The sequence below is a fragment of the Dermochelys coriacea genome, chromosome 6, assembly GCF_009764565.3.
Source record: "Dermochelys coriacea isolate rDerCor1 chromosome 6, rDerCor1.pri.v4, whole genome shotgun sequence".
Classification (NCBI taxonomy): domain Eukaryota; kingdom Metazoa; phylum Chordata; order Testudines; family Dermochelyidae; genus Dermochelys; species Dermochelys coriacea.
In genome coordinates, this window is record NC_050073.1 from 19,399,514 (window position 1) to 19,414,915 (window position 15,402).

Here is a 15,402-nt window from a genome sequence, read left to right on the forward strand (position 1 = left end):
GCCTGTCATTTCCTCCACCCAATTCTCTCCCAAGCACCCACTATCCTTGCCCAGCTAGTTCCAGTCTCCCCCTCAGTCCAACCTCCTTGCCCAACTTATTACAGTCTCCCTACCAGCTCCCAGTCTGTCTCCCTCCAGCTCCCAGTTGCCGTCTCCTTGTCCAGTCAGTCCCAGTCTCCTACCCCAATTCCCAGCTCCAGATTCTGACAGTCTCCAGTTGCAGTCTCCCCTGCCCATGCTCCTTATCCCAATCTACTCACATTTCCTGCCCTGGTCCAGCTCTTCTCACCTCTGCATTCAAATCAGGCAGCTGCTTCTTCTATACTGCCTTGGTCTAGCAGAGGTTCATTGAGATTAGATGACTCCCTACCCTCAATTTCGGTGCCTGGTCCCAGCCCAGCCTGTGCTGTCTTTCTCTGCTCCTTTTCAAATTCTAATGCATCTTTTTTGAGATGAGGTGATCTGAACTGCATGCAGTATCGAAGATGTGGTTGTAGCATGGATTTATATAGTAAAATTATGATATTTTCTGTATAATTTATCTATCCCTTTCCTAACATTCTGTTAAATTTTTCCAAGTCCCGCTGCACATTGAGCAGATGTTTTCAGGGAACTACCCACAATGACACCAAGATCTCTGTCTTGAGTGGTAACAGCTAATTTAGACCCCATTGTTTTCATGTATAGTTGGGATTATTTTTTCCAATGTGCATTAACATTGAATTTCATCTGCCATTTTATTTCCCAGTCACCCACTGTTGTTAGATCCTTTTGTAACTCTTCCGAGACTGCTTTGGACTTAACTATCTTGAATATTTTGTATCTTCTGCAAATTATGGCACCTCACTGTTCACCCCTTTTTCCAGATCATTTATGAATACGTTGAACAGCACAGCTCCCAGTACAGGTCCTTGGAGGATCCCACTATTTACCTAGCTCGACCGTGAAAACTAACCATTTATTCCTGCCCTTTGTTTCCTATCTTTTGACCAGTTACTGATCCATGAGCGGACCTTCCCTCTTATCCCATGACTGTTTACTTTGCTTAAGAGCTTTTGGTGAGGGATCTTATCTAAGGCTTTATGAAAGTCCACGTACACCATATCAACTGGATCACCCTTCTCTACATGGTTGTTGACTACTTCAAAGAATTCTAATAGATTGTAGAGGAATATTTTCCTTTTACAAAAGCCATGTTGACTCTTCCCCAATGTATCGTGTTTATCTGTGTGTCTGATGATTTTGTTCATTACTGTAGTTTCTATCAATTTGCTTGGTACAGAAGTCAGGCTTACCAGCTATAATTACCAAGATTGACTCTGCAGCCTTTTTTAAAAATCAGCATTATATTCGCTACTCTCCAGTTATCTGGTACAAAAGCTGATTTAAGCAATAGGTTACATACCACAGTTAGTAGTTCTGTGGTTTTGTATTTGAATTCCTTCAGAACTCTTGGGTAAATACCACCTGGGCCTGGGTGATTTATTACTGTTTATTCATCAACTTGTTCCAAAATCTTCTCTATTGCATTGGTATAGCTACAGCAACGCAAACCTCAAGTGTAGACAAGGAAAGCTAAGATTTCGCTAGTTGAGTTTACCCCAGTTTCAAGCAGGGGATAAGTTCAGCCAGTGCAAATAACTGCTTTCCTTGTCTACACTTGGGGTTTGCATCAGTGCAGCTACCCTTGTTGCTGACCACTGATTGCTGAATCCCAAGTATAGACAAGATCTAAGGATAATCTTATCTGGGGACAAAAACAAGCCATCAGACATACCATTGACTTTGACATATCTAATGAAAACTATACAACACTTCTCAAATTTTGCACACAATCTACAGACCAATCATTATTCATATAAAACATTTCCACATTGTTCAGGATAATTCGCTAAATAGAAAAAATGCAAAAATTGTTGAAGAAATTATTCTTTAGAGTTATTCCCCCTTTCCCACAATTGCTCTGTATTTGTTTTCCACTGCCCCATTTCCATTTTATTTAACTCTTTTTTCCTTTTGCATTTTTTTTACAGTGAACCAAATAATATTTGAGTTCAAGTCAAACTTTCAAACTGAAGGTTTTCTAATAGTTCCTAGATGAGACAAAAGCAGTTTGCCTGGTCTCAGTTCTTCTACCACAGACACACACCAGTCAACTACACTATGCCAGAAACCAGTTTGGCTAGAACTATGTTTAAACACATTTCCCAACCTTGGCTCCATGCCTTGTGAAGATGGGGCCTGTAAAACTAAGCTATTTCTTTGACGGCACCCACTGACTCTCAAAATATAAAAAGAAGTTAAATGAGTCATAGAATGCTCTTTACTTTGACACTTGGATTAAAGACCTCACTTTTGCTAAATGACCATGCCAAGGTAATCCCCCAAGCATTTAAAACTGTTAAATTACTTGTATTCAGTAAAGATATCTCCAGAATGACTAGAAACCACCCAGAACTGGTGCCAGGCACTTTATTGCTTTGAGGATCCTTAAAGCGCTGCCTACTGGCGGGGTCCGTAGCGGCTGGGCCACTGACAGAGGAGGCAAAAGGGGCAGGGATATTAAAGCGCTGCAGGGTCCTTTGCCATGGCATTGCTTTGAAGTTGCAGCGCCCCCCCTCCCCCCCATTGGCGGCCCTGCCAGTAGGGACCCTACCAGCAGGGCCACTGATGGGAGGCACAGCAACATTAAAGCAATGCCGCAGCAAAGGACCCTGCAGCGCTTTAACATCCCTGCCGCTGTTGCCCCACCCACCTCCTGGGTGCTGATGGGCGGGTAGGGGGAAAGGGAGCAGCTGCCCCAGGGCCAGCGATTTAAAAAGGCCTGGCGCTCCAGCGGCCCTTTAAATCACCACTGGAGCCCCAGGCAGTGCAGGCCAGGCTGCCTGGAAGGGCTGGCTGGAGGATGCTGACCCACCCTGCCCGGCCCCTTCCACCTGAGGCCCCACCCCTTCCAGGTGCCAGAGCCTGCCCCAGCCCCGTACCGATAAGTGTCTGGAGTTACTTTCACCCCTGCTCATTGCCTAATGCCCATTGTGTTGTTATGGTTTATTGCTATAGTCAAATACCCCTGCATTCCATCAAACATGCTACAGATAGGTATTGCTTGGTCAAAATCTCCCAGATAGTTTTTCTTGTCCTTTATATTTACAGTAAGATATAATGGGGGAAATGGTTGTTTAGATTTCTTTGAGCCCCCTTATTAAGGAATGAGTTTCTCTTCCACAGAATTCTAAGACAATAGTTAATTGTGCTAGGGGTTTCCTTTGCTGGATATCTCTGGACATTTGTCTGAGGTATTAATGGGATTACTTTAGCTGTGTTTGTTTGGTCAGTGTTTGTAACAGGTGTTCAATTTCATTGGTGAAATTGGTTATTTGTCCAGGTGTCAGTGACCAATCCACATACAAAAATCTTATGTTACATCTTTTGAGCTTCATAACCTCGATTCTCAGCATGGGTGCCATGACCACCCTGCCCTTACAAAGCTGTTAAAGCACCTGATATGCAAAAGGCCATTGATTCAGATTATAGATTGGATCTATGATTAACATACAGTTGGGAGCTTTTCTTGTCTATTTAGTTCTTGTCTCTTCTGTTAGTATTGTTGATGAAACATATATTCATAATATACTGTATGGAATCAGGATAGCATCCCATTGATAAAAGGTTTTAGAAAAACACTCCAGTCACTTAAAAACAGCTTATCCATAAATATGCACTAAGAAAACTGTAAATGTATGGATGTCTATAATTGACTGAAGCATAAAGCAATTCTGCAAGACAATCAGAATACAAAAGGTCAATAGTGGTACAGTGAACAACTGTCATTCTTGTTCCCCTATAAATGGTTACATTTACATTAGGCATATAGTGCAAAACCAATAAAGAAAATGTAATTGAATATTATCCGAAGATGAATCCCTTCCTTTCTGAAAATAAATCTGGAATATTGGGTTTGCTTAGATATATATTAATATTATTGATTTTAATATTATTATTGTTATTCATGATATGTTTAGACAATTGTGTTTGCCTTCCTTTGTAAAGCACTTTAAAATATATAGATAAAAAGTACTTTGTAAGAGCTAAGTATTACAATTATTTTTATAAAAATGACTTCTTTGGCCCTGGCGTATATACAACATTATCCTGTATTGATCTACAGTCAATATAGCTACAACAGCACTGCAAACTACTATTTAGGATGTTAGCAGTTAGATTTCCAAAGGGTTAGATTCTCAGACCCATTCTTGCTGTTTTGCACCAGTGAATCTAGCCTCCTGGGGATTCTTCCAGTGTAGTGGCTTTATGCTACCCTTTTGAGTATCCCCTGTCGCACGAGAGATGTCCAGAACAGTGCTGTACTCCACCAATCCTAGCTGTCAGAATGGCCCTTTGGGGCCTGGGGCAGCTGCATGTAATTAGAACAGCCCTGAGACTGCTCTAAATTAAGCCAATGGCCAGACTAATCCATGGTAGGCCCCAAGAATCAGGGAACCACATATATGTCTTACAGCCATCCTTCCCCCTCCCATCTCCTCAGCTTCACAGAGCAGACCTCAGACACAGAATTAAGCCCACAGTGACAAATGTGGATGCAGCCTTCTTTTCGCTGTAGAGTGCAGCTACGTTTGTAGTACCTGTACTCTACACATTGCCATAAATGTAGACATAGCCTGAGTGACTTTTCTAAAGTCACACAGGACATGCAATGGAGCAGGCACCTAAATCTGAGTCTTCAGAGTCCCAGGCTAACACCCTAACTATTGGACTATCCTGCCACCTCCAAAAGTACATTCTGGAAACTTTATCTCAACTACACCAGTGTGGATCAAGAGTGACTGCATTTAATCTGTCCATCTAGGGTCTTATTCTGGACTCCTCAGCAGTGCATTTGAGTCTCAATGGCTTTGATGGTATTACAATGGTATAACTGAGATCAGAATATGACTCGTGCTGATTAAGAAATAAGCAGTAGATTTTTTCTGCTCCTTTGCTATGCATTTTGGAGTCCAGAAACCAGTCAACATTGTTATTGAATTTGGCCCTAAAATATAAGATACTGCTGGATCTGGGTGAAACTTTATTGTTAAATATCTTCAGGGCTTCTCTCTCTCTCTGGACAATTGTTATCAGAACTAATTTCGATTTTGTTGCTCTCTGGAGATTTGCAAATAAAATTGGAGAAACCAAACCCCCTCCCTCCACAGCGATTAGGTTTATTTGCTTTAGCAGATTGCAAGGTCTTCCTTTATAGTTAAACTAATAGAATGGCATTCATATGCGCACACACACACACAAAAGTTACAATAAGCAAATATTAAATAAAATGATGGATGAATTACAGTTCCTCCCAAAAGCAAAGAAGTATATTTGCGTGAGAGCCTGTTAATCTATTGTTCTTTTATCAGGCTTTGAAATATCATAATACAGTAAGTTAATTCATTTAAACCTAGCATCCATTGCCCTATGCCTTCTTATTTGAAATATAAGGCTGGCAAAGACTTTTTAAGATAAAAATCAGCTCATATAATTACATAACCATATTATTAATTATTATTATTATCTTTGTGTAGCACTTTTTATTCAAGGAGATATCAAGATCTTTGCAAATGTAAAGGGCTAGGTTGTGGCTACAGACAGAGTCCTTTGCAAGGGGTGGTGCATACGTTGCACCACCAATAGTCCTGAGAGGCTTCATGCCTCAGAGACACCTGTGCTTGCCTCTTGCTCCAGAAAGAAAGGAAGTTACTCTGGCCCTTGGAAGGGGCTGCTTACTTTCCCCTCACACCTATCCAGTTACTTCTGCTAGTGAGTGCGGGGGAAGCAAGCAAAATCAAGTTTCCACCCATTCCCTTTCTTCATCCCCTACTTGCTGGCAGTGAAGAGTATTTGGAGAGCAAGGACTGTGCTCAGCACCAGATCTGGACCCAAGTTCTGGGTAGATGGGCCTTATTCCTGTTGCAATAGATAGCTTTCCAATAGGGGATATGATACTGTGATAACATCCTTAATTATATAAGGGCAATGTCTAGGAAATTTTAGAACTATGCTTGATGAGAAAGAAGAGAACAGTATAGGTGGAGGTACAATACAGCCAGAATGTTGTACTGTCTTGGTTCTCTCTCTCTGTTTATGCTTGAGCATTGAACATGGTATCAGAAGTGAGTCAGCTCCTCCAGATACGTGAAATCAGAAACTAAGAACACTGAAAACAAAAACAAAGGGAAAACAATAGTCAGGACAGCCTACAGATTCCTGTTCCCGAGCAGAGGAAAATAAAAGGGACATGTTTAGCAACTGGATATTTTTTAGATCACAATGGGAAAACTATGAAATTGCAATGGAGTGGGATAAAAAAGAAAACAAAATAACAATAGCCATACTATTACCTGTAATGTGCAAAGGCTGCCACATGCTCCAACTGCATCTAGACATGTCCGCACCACGTCAGACTGAAAGGACCCATGTAAAGTCCTAGAAGTGCTCCAAAAGCATTTTCAACCCACAAAAAATGTCATATGAAAGGTATCTTTTCAGCAAGTGTAATCAAGAATCTGGAGAAACAATAAATCGGCATATTGCCAAACTATTCAGAATAGCTAACTCATACGATTGTCAAATCTTAAAAGATGAATTCGTTTATTATATACGATCAGTAGGGATGAAAGATAAAAGAGCTCAAATAAGAATGCTCAGGGAACCCACACTAACTCTACGAAGAGCTGTGCAAAGCTAGTGAACAAGCTCACATCCAAATGCAGAGCATAAATAGCGTGGGCAAAGAAATAATTCACCAAGTAGCTCAGGAAAAGCATGAAAATATAAGGAAAAATGCACAAAAAGTGTGCAAAAGCAAATGCAAAAATACAAAGTAGAGAAGACAAATCAAATGCAAATGAATATACTGTGGAGAAAAACATGATAATGGAAAATGCCCCACATACAGAATCATATGCAATAATTGTTGCAAGAGAAATTATTATGGCATAGCTTGCCAATAAGAAAAAAAAAGGAAAAAATGCACTATATCGAGGAACCAAGCAGTGACTCAGAGAACGAGATTTTGCATGTTTATGATATTAATGCAGTGCAAAACAGCAAAACTAAATGGTTTGTAAATCTCAGACTAGCATCAGAGGCAAAGACAAGGCAGCAGAACACAAATAAATAGGAAACTCAATGCCAAATAAATAGTGCTGCCTCAGTGATTGTACGAAGCTACAAAGACTTCCTCAGCATTTTTCAAGAGAAGTCTAATTACAACCCAGCAAAGCCAAAATAACATTATACAATGGCACAATCCTAATACCATTAGGACAATGTAAATTACAAGCAGAATAGCAAGGAAAAGTATACCATCTAAAATTTCAGACAGTTCAAAAACACAGAAGCCACTGCTTTCAGCTAAAACAAGTGAATGCATAACCACAGTGATGCTAAACCTGAGACGTACAATTCATACAAAAGACACACAAACAAACCAAAAAAACATAATCAGAGCAGACAAGGTATTATGGTCTCCCTGCAGTGAAGCTGTTAAAATGTTACCAAAATGTTTTCAAAGGAATGAGCTGTCTTCCAGACACATTACGCCTGGAAATAGATACAAACGATTCAGCCAATACAGCCTCTGCCTTGCAGAGGACCCATTGCATCAAAAGGGGGGGGGAAGGATAATGAGAGCAATAAAACATATGGAAAAAAGAAGGCATCGTTGCTAAAGTCCCCGAGCCATAAGTTGGATAAGCAGCATGGTAGCTTTTGAGAAGCCAGGCAAACTCTGCATTTACATAGAACCAAGCAGTTTAAACAAAGCACTAAAAAGAGTTCACTACCAAATACCTGCTTTTGAAGAAATATTTCCTAACTTGGCAAAAGCAAAAAATATTCTTAGTACTTAATGCCAAAGATGGCTATTGGCAAGTGCTACTGTGTAAGGAAAGCAGCTGCCTCGCCACACTTTGGATACCACCAGATAGATACAGCCGGTTGAGAACGCCTTGTGGGATCAAACTGCAGAGCGTAAAGATCCATGGGAGCAGAACCCAGGTCAGAGGAGCCCGGGACAGCTGATGTTCCCACACTGCCACCAGGAGGCCACATAGAGCCATATCCAAGGAGTACCGTGAAGATTAGGTGCTGCAGGAAGTACTGCCCAGACATAGGGTTGCCAGGCGTCCGGTTTTCGACCGGAATACCCGGTCAAAAAGGAACCCTAGTGGCTCTGGTCAGCACTGCCAACTGGGCCGTTAAAAGTCCGGTCAGCGTTGCTGCAGGTCTAAGGCAGGCTAGTTCCTACCTGTCCTGACACTAGGCTGTGCCCCAGAAGTGGCCAGCAAGTCTGATTCCTAGGCGGCGGGGCCCATGGGACTCCACGTGCTGCCCCCGCCCCGCTCCGCAATCCCATTGGCCAGGAACCACAGCCCATAGGAGCTGGGGGGCGTGGCCTGCTGGCAAGAGCAGCGCACAGAGCCTCCCGGCCCCTCCGCCTAGGAGCTAGATCTGTTGGCTGCTTCCGGGGCACAGTGGGATGCCAGGACAGACAGGGAGCCTGCCTTAGCCCCACTGCACCGCTGCCCGGGAGCTGCCTGAGGTAAGCCTGTGCCCAAACCCTGAACCTCACCCCCCTGCCCCAGCCCTGAGCCCCCCCAAACCCAGAGCCCCCTCCTGCATCCCAAACACCTCAACCCCAGCCCCACCCCAGGGCCCGCAACCCTACCCTAGAGCCTGTATCCCCTCCTGCACCCAAACCCCCTGCCCCATCCCAGAACCCCTTCCCACACTCTGAACCCCTCATCTCCAGCCCCACCCCAGAGCCTGCACCCTGAGCCCAGAGCCCATACCCCCTCCTGCACCCCAACCTCGTACCTCAACCTGCAGCCCCCTCTCGCATGCCAAATCCCTTGGCTCCACCTCCCAGCCTGGAGCCCCCTCCTACGTCCCAAAACCCCTCATCCCCAGCCTGACCCCAGAGCCTGTACCCCCAGTTAGAGTCCTCACACCCTCCCACACCCCAACCCCCTGCCCCAGCCCAGTGAAAATGAATGAGGGTGGGGGAGAGTGAGCCACTGAGGGAGAGGGAATGTAGTAAGCAGGGATGGCCCTTGGGGAAGGGGCAGGGCCTCGGGGAAGGGGCGTGGACTCAGTGTTCGGTTTTGTGTGATTAGGAAGTTGGCAACCCTACCCAGAGGGTCCAGAGGAACAGCACGCTGCAGCCTTCTGATTGGTCCATGCTCACTATTTAACCCCGGAGGGAGCTCCAGAAAGTTGTCTGGGCAACCACACAGACTTCTGGCCTGCTGCGACTCCAGCTGTCACCTCACTTACTGATCTCTGACTTCTGACCCCACCCTGACTGACCCTGAGTCTGGCCCTCCTGATTCCAGCCAGGTGCTATGTCTGATCTCCAGTCTCCAACCCCAACCTGACTCTAACTCTGACTCTTGCTTATCTATCCCAACTCTAGCAATTACTCTGTCCCTGCTCATTGACTCCTGCCTCTTGGCCATACTTGACTTGACACCAGTCCAGCCATGACTGCTAGGCCAGACCTCCTACACCCCAGTCCCCTGCCCAGACCACATTTCAACCCCCTCCATGGAAGCCCCTTAGCAGGATTTTGAAGGAGTGGGTCTACCACAACCCAATGGACCCCATGGGGTACCAGAGCTGCAGGAGACAATCACTCAGCACCAATCCAAGAAACATAGGCTGCAGTCCCAAATGGCACAGCTCCTAGCAGAAAATCAGACACTCCATGAGCAGCAAGCATGCTTCCAGGAAGAGAAGCCCACGTTCCTTACTTGGGTTGGGCAACCGCCCTGTGAATAGGGGTCCTCACTACAACTACCCAAACATTTTGATGGGAACCACTGGAAGTTCAGGGAGTTCCTGAAGCAATCCAGTCTCATTTTCCTGCTGTGACCTCCAATGTATCCCACTGACCAGGCCAGAGTGGAAATACTGATCAGCTTGCTAGCTGGAGAAGCACTGGTTTGGGCCTCCACCCTGAAAGAGCAGGACATCCCAGGGTTAACTGACAAATGCTTTCCTGTGAGCATTTTCTGTAATTTTTGACAACCCTCATCACGCTCACTCAGCAGAAGCCACACTATGAAGTCTCCAGCAAGGGTAAAGGCCAGCTACCTCGTATGCTGCCCAGTTCTAGAGACTCACAGCCAACGCTGAATGGAACGAGGCAGTCCAACTGCCCTGGCTTTTATTTTTTAGATGCTTTTATTGACCTCTTTATCTATATCAATAATTGGCTGCATGAGCAAAAAGAGGAGAGAAGGGGAACTGTGTCACCACCTCACCCATACCCCAGGCTGAAAACCCCTGGCCCAACCACCAACGGATGCAGGTTGATCTGGTCTGCCAACGATTGACCCAGGAAGAAAAGGAATGGTACCAACACAATAACTTATGCTTTTATTGTGGAGCGCCAGGACATGCCCTTGTCTCTTGTCCGTTGCAGATTTTGATCAGGAAGAAATCAAGAAACAAACAAGCCCAGGCTATATTGGGGAGAGCTAGCCTGGGCACAACCAGGGCACTATGCTATAAAGCTACCCCCCCACCCAGCCCTCAAGGAAAACCTGATCCAGGACATGTATGTACATCCCGCATGTCCATGTAGAAATACAGTTATGTTCCATGGGCCAAGCTGATTCTCCGTCAGTGGGCCCTGATCAATTCCAGGGCTGCTGATAATTTCATAGATGCTGAAGCCACTCAAGCCCTAAAGATCCCCCTCTGTTTAAAGCCTATATCCATTCTCACAGAGATGATAGATGGGTGACTCCTGTCCCTGGCCTAGTGATGCAGGAAACAGTACCCCTAAGCAGCCATACTTAATGGACATTGGGAGGTGCTACAATTCAATGTGATTCATTCTGCACACTTTCCCCTGATTCTTCGCATCACCTGGCTAAAGCAGCACAATCCTTGCATCTCCTGGTGAGAGAAGGGGATCAGTTTCCCCTGTGACTATTGCCAAAGGTCTGCCTGCATGAAGGCAGCCCCAATCCTCCGGTTCTGGGCTTCTATAGCCAATCAGAAGTGACAGCACTTGTAGGGGAACCCCAGATGGCAGTGGCCAGCCAGAAGGAACCGCTCTCAAACCTGAGTCCCCATCTCCTTCACAAGTATCAGGATTATATAGATGTTTTTGAAAAGAAAAATGCAGATATAAGACCTCTGCTTGGGAACTATGACTGCCCCATATACCTGCAACTCAGGGCAAAGGACCCTTATGGATAGATCTATATATTGTCTGAGCCAGAACTGACAGCCTGTCCTGTGTGCATTCAGGAAAACCTGGCCAAGGGCTTCATTTGGTACTTCACATCCCCACCAGGGACTCTTGTCCTTTTCAGTAAGAAAAAAGATGGAATGCTACACCTCTGCAAAGACTATCAGGCCCTAAACCAGGTGATAGTCTAAAATCGGCATCCTTTGCCTCTAATCTCAGAGTGGCTAGACCGCGTGCAGTCTGCCAGAATTTTTACCAAACTGAACCTCTAAGGGGCTTACAACCTAATGCCCTTTATGGCAGGAGAAGATTGGAAGACTGCCTTTCAAACCTGCTCTGGGCACTTCAAATATTTAGTAATGCCATGTGGTCTGGCTAATACTTCCACAATGTTTCAACACTTCATGAAAGGCATATTTTAAGACATCTTGGACCAGTATGTAGTTATCTATCTCAGTGACATACTTATGTTTTCAGACAACCCTGAACTGCATTGTTACCACATTTGTTCCATCCTGATAAGACTACAGAAGCGCGGACGGTATAGGAAACTGGAAAACCGTACCTTTGACCAATCCTCCCAGGAATTTTGGGTTATATTCTTACCCCAGAGGGCCTTAAGATGAACTCCCCAGAAAGTAAATGCCATCCGTAGCTGGATAGTGCGCAGGTTCCCCTGTGAGTTACAGCACTTCCTGTGCTTTATGAATGTTTACTGACAATTCGTTCCGGGCTTCTCAAGGCAAATAGCGCCCATGACTAACCTTCTCTGCAAGGCCATCGAATATGTTTGGATGCCTGAAGCGCACCATCTCTTCAAACAGCTCAAGGATGCTTTCACCTCCATTCCTGTTCTAGCATATCCAGACCCTTCCAAAGCATTCATAATGGAAGACGATGTATCCAATGTAACCTTTGGAGCCATACTCTCCCAGAGGCATGGGCCACTGAACCTCTGCACATACTCCAGAAAACTCGCCCCTGACAAATGGAATTATGAACTATTAGATAAAGAATTGTCCACAATTAAATCAGCCTTTGACGAGAGGCATCATCAGCTCAAGGGAGCCCAAAGGATCACATATGTTGATGGGCAGATATACATTCCACTGGGCACTCCTTGCTAGAAGTGCTTCATCTCTGTCACAACATCTTGGCAGGCCATTTTGGCCACTTTAAGTCTTTCTGCACTACTTTCTGTTTCTTCTGGTGGCCTCATATGTGAGCCAAAGCCCAGGACTTCATTGACTCTGTGACCTGTGTGTGTGCACCAAGACGCTTCATGCTAAGACCCTCGGCACCCTGTGCCCTGGATATCCCATGTAGACATTGGGCCTCTGTCACACTGGATTTCATAGTGGAATTCCCCAGCTCTGACATCCCAACAGTGGTCTTGACCACTGTAGACCAACAGACTAAAATGGTGCATTTCATCCCCTGTGACTGCCTATCTGCTGCTGAAACAATGGCTCACTTCCTGATGGTGCTTGTTATCCATTTTCATGGGCTTCTGGACCATATCAATTCATACCAAAGCCTGCAGTTTGTCCCATACTTTTGGCATGATATTCTCCAGTTATTGGACATTCGCACTTTTCCCTTGTATGCGTACCACAGCCAGCCAGATGGGCAGACACAGAGGGTAAATCAAGTACTAAAGCAATACCTAAGGTGCTTTGTCAACTACCATCAAGATATATAGTTCTCCCTCCTGCTTTATGCCTCATACGACTACGCTGACCATGCCTCCATGTGGAAGAGGTCCTTTTTTGCAAATTACATGTTCCACCCTCACTTCCACCTAGCCTTACCAGCAGCCTTCCCTAACCTAGCAGCCATCAACTGGATCCATATGAATTCATCATCTCCAGGAGGACCTTAAGAGCCACTTTGAAGACACAAAAAAGGACTACAAGCACTCTGCAGACTGTCAATGCCAAGAAAGCGCATCTCTGATAGTGGGCCAAAAGGTCTAGTTTGCAGCAAAATACCTCCATACAAACAGGTCATCCCACAAGCTAGGGCACCAGTTCTTCAGACCTTCCAGATCTGTCAGCAAATCAACTCTGTCACCTTCAAATTGCAGCTCCTGCCATCCCTTAAGAAACATCCCGTTTTCCATGTATCCCTCTTGAAACCTTACCTGGAGAACCCCTTTTCCTATGGCTGCCCCCGCCAGTCCAGGCCCAAGTGCATGAGAAATATATAGTCTGTGCTATCCTCAGTTCCAAACTGCAGAGGGGGCAGACAGTACTAACGCTTTGATTGGCAGGGCTGTGGACCTGACACACACTGCTGGGAACCAGCTGCCCACATGCATACCCCTGACCCAATAAAAAGAGTTTCACCAAGACACACCAGGTCTGGCACCAACCCAGAGGAAGGGCAGTAACAAAGAACCTTGGCACTAGAACCCAAGTGTGTGGAATCCTGGTCAGCTGACATTCCCATATTGCCACCAGGAGCCTATGCAGAGCCACATCCAAGGAACACCGTAGCGATTAGGTGCTGCAGGAAGTACTGCCCAAAGGGTCCAGAGTGACAGCACCCTGCAGCCTTCTAATTGGTGCATGTTCACTATTTAACACTAGAGAGTGTTCCAGGAAGTAATCTGAGCAACCACACAGACTTCTGGCCTGATGAGACTCCACACCTCACCTTACTTTCTGATCTCCAGTCTTATATCAATGCCACCAGGAAGATGTACTCACAGGATTTTCAGGGATTAGCACCATAGCTGAGAATATTCTAGTGTACAAATGCAGAGAGAGCATGGTGAAAGCTGTGGCAGATCACAACCACAACCTCATCTGTCTGCTAGAAAAAGCCATGGAAATAAATCTAAAACTGAATAAAAACAAAACAAAATGAAATTGCCATTGACTTCAGTCTCCTACATGAGACACTCACTGACCTCCCAAGGGCTACAACCTGACCACCAAAAGATAAAAGCAATACTTCAGTTGTGCACACCTGAAGATATTAAATCAGCTCAGAAACTAGATTTGTAAACTGTCCGACAAAAATTCTTCCAAGCACCTTTCTATTCACCCCTGAGGTGAGTACTGGACGGAGATGCAACATGATGTAGCTATCATACATATCAAAGATCTGTGCTGACTATTTAATCACAAAATACTACAATGCCAATGAGGAGGCAGTGGGGAGCCCGTGAGATGGGACCTGGGGCATCACTCCAACAAAAGGGACAGCAGGTAGTTTTCACGTCAAGGCCATTATCACTAACAGAATAAAGATATGCTCAAATTGAAATGGAATTTCTTGCAATTGTCCTCACTTGTGAAAAATTCAACCAGTATGCAGAAGCACATTTGTTGGATAATTTCTTTACCATGAATAATTTTATCAGATTTACTGTCATACGTTAGCAGTGAATGTATCAGTATCACCTATAAATGTTTCATTATGGTTTATGTCAATAGTTTTATTGTAAATAAGGGTGTATATTTGTTTGACATTTACAGTTTTAATCACCATGATGAAGTATTCAAGGGTGGACCATGACTTGCTCATCTTTGTTTGCTTGGGACATCTAACTCAGTACAAACAAAGTTGGAGAGTCCAGGCAATTCTTGGGCTATACTAGTTAGCATCCCTAATAAAAAATTTCAGAAAAGACCTTTTGACTTTTTTTGTGTGGATTTGCCGACCATAGCATGGCAATTTCTAATTTTCTCTTTACAAAATGATTACATGTTTTTCAAAAAGCAATGTAAGAAACAGCAGCTGATTTGTGGCTGGCAGTAAGACCTGGGAGCCAAATGATTTTCACAGCATTTGGGCAGCAACTCCCCTCTTCTCCCTCCAAGATCAAACACACTGCAAGATTCACTAAGAACCCACCAAACACTGACTATAAGAAAGAAACATAACTTTGGTGTGGTTTGATTTTGCAAAATTTAAATTATTGGTTTGGGTGTTGCTAATTCAACTGTATTGAACTCAGATCCTATTTTAACTCAATTCCCTTAAGCAGCTGCAAGTTCAGAAAAATAAAAGATGATGAAAACTGGAGCTGGTTTTGATTTTGTGAAACGTAAAATAAGACTAAGGATTGGTTTGAATCCAAGCCCCATTTATTCAAATTTTTACATTTGAGAGGGCTTGACATTAATGGGCCT

At 44.4% G+C, this 15,402-nt stretch overlaps 1 protein-coding gene across 1 annotated transcript in view; it reads left to right on the forward strand.

The window, feature by feature from the left end:
• Positions 1-12,015: 12,015 nt before the first annotated feature.
• LOC122460583 (mucin-2-like) overlaps positions 12,016-15,402 on the forward strand; it is a 63,096-nt gene continuing 59,709 nt past the window's right edge. Inside the window, exon 1 of the mRNA XM_043516368.1 lies at positions 12,016-12,168. Coding sequence (XP_043372303.1) covers positions 12,016-12,168 — 153 coding nt within the window. The remainder of the gene's footprint in view (positions 12,169-15,402) is intronic.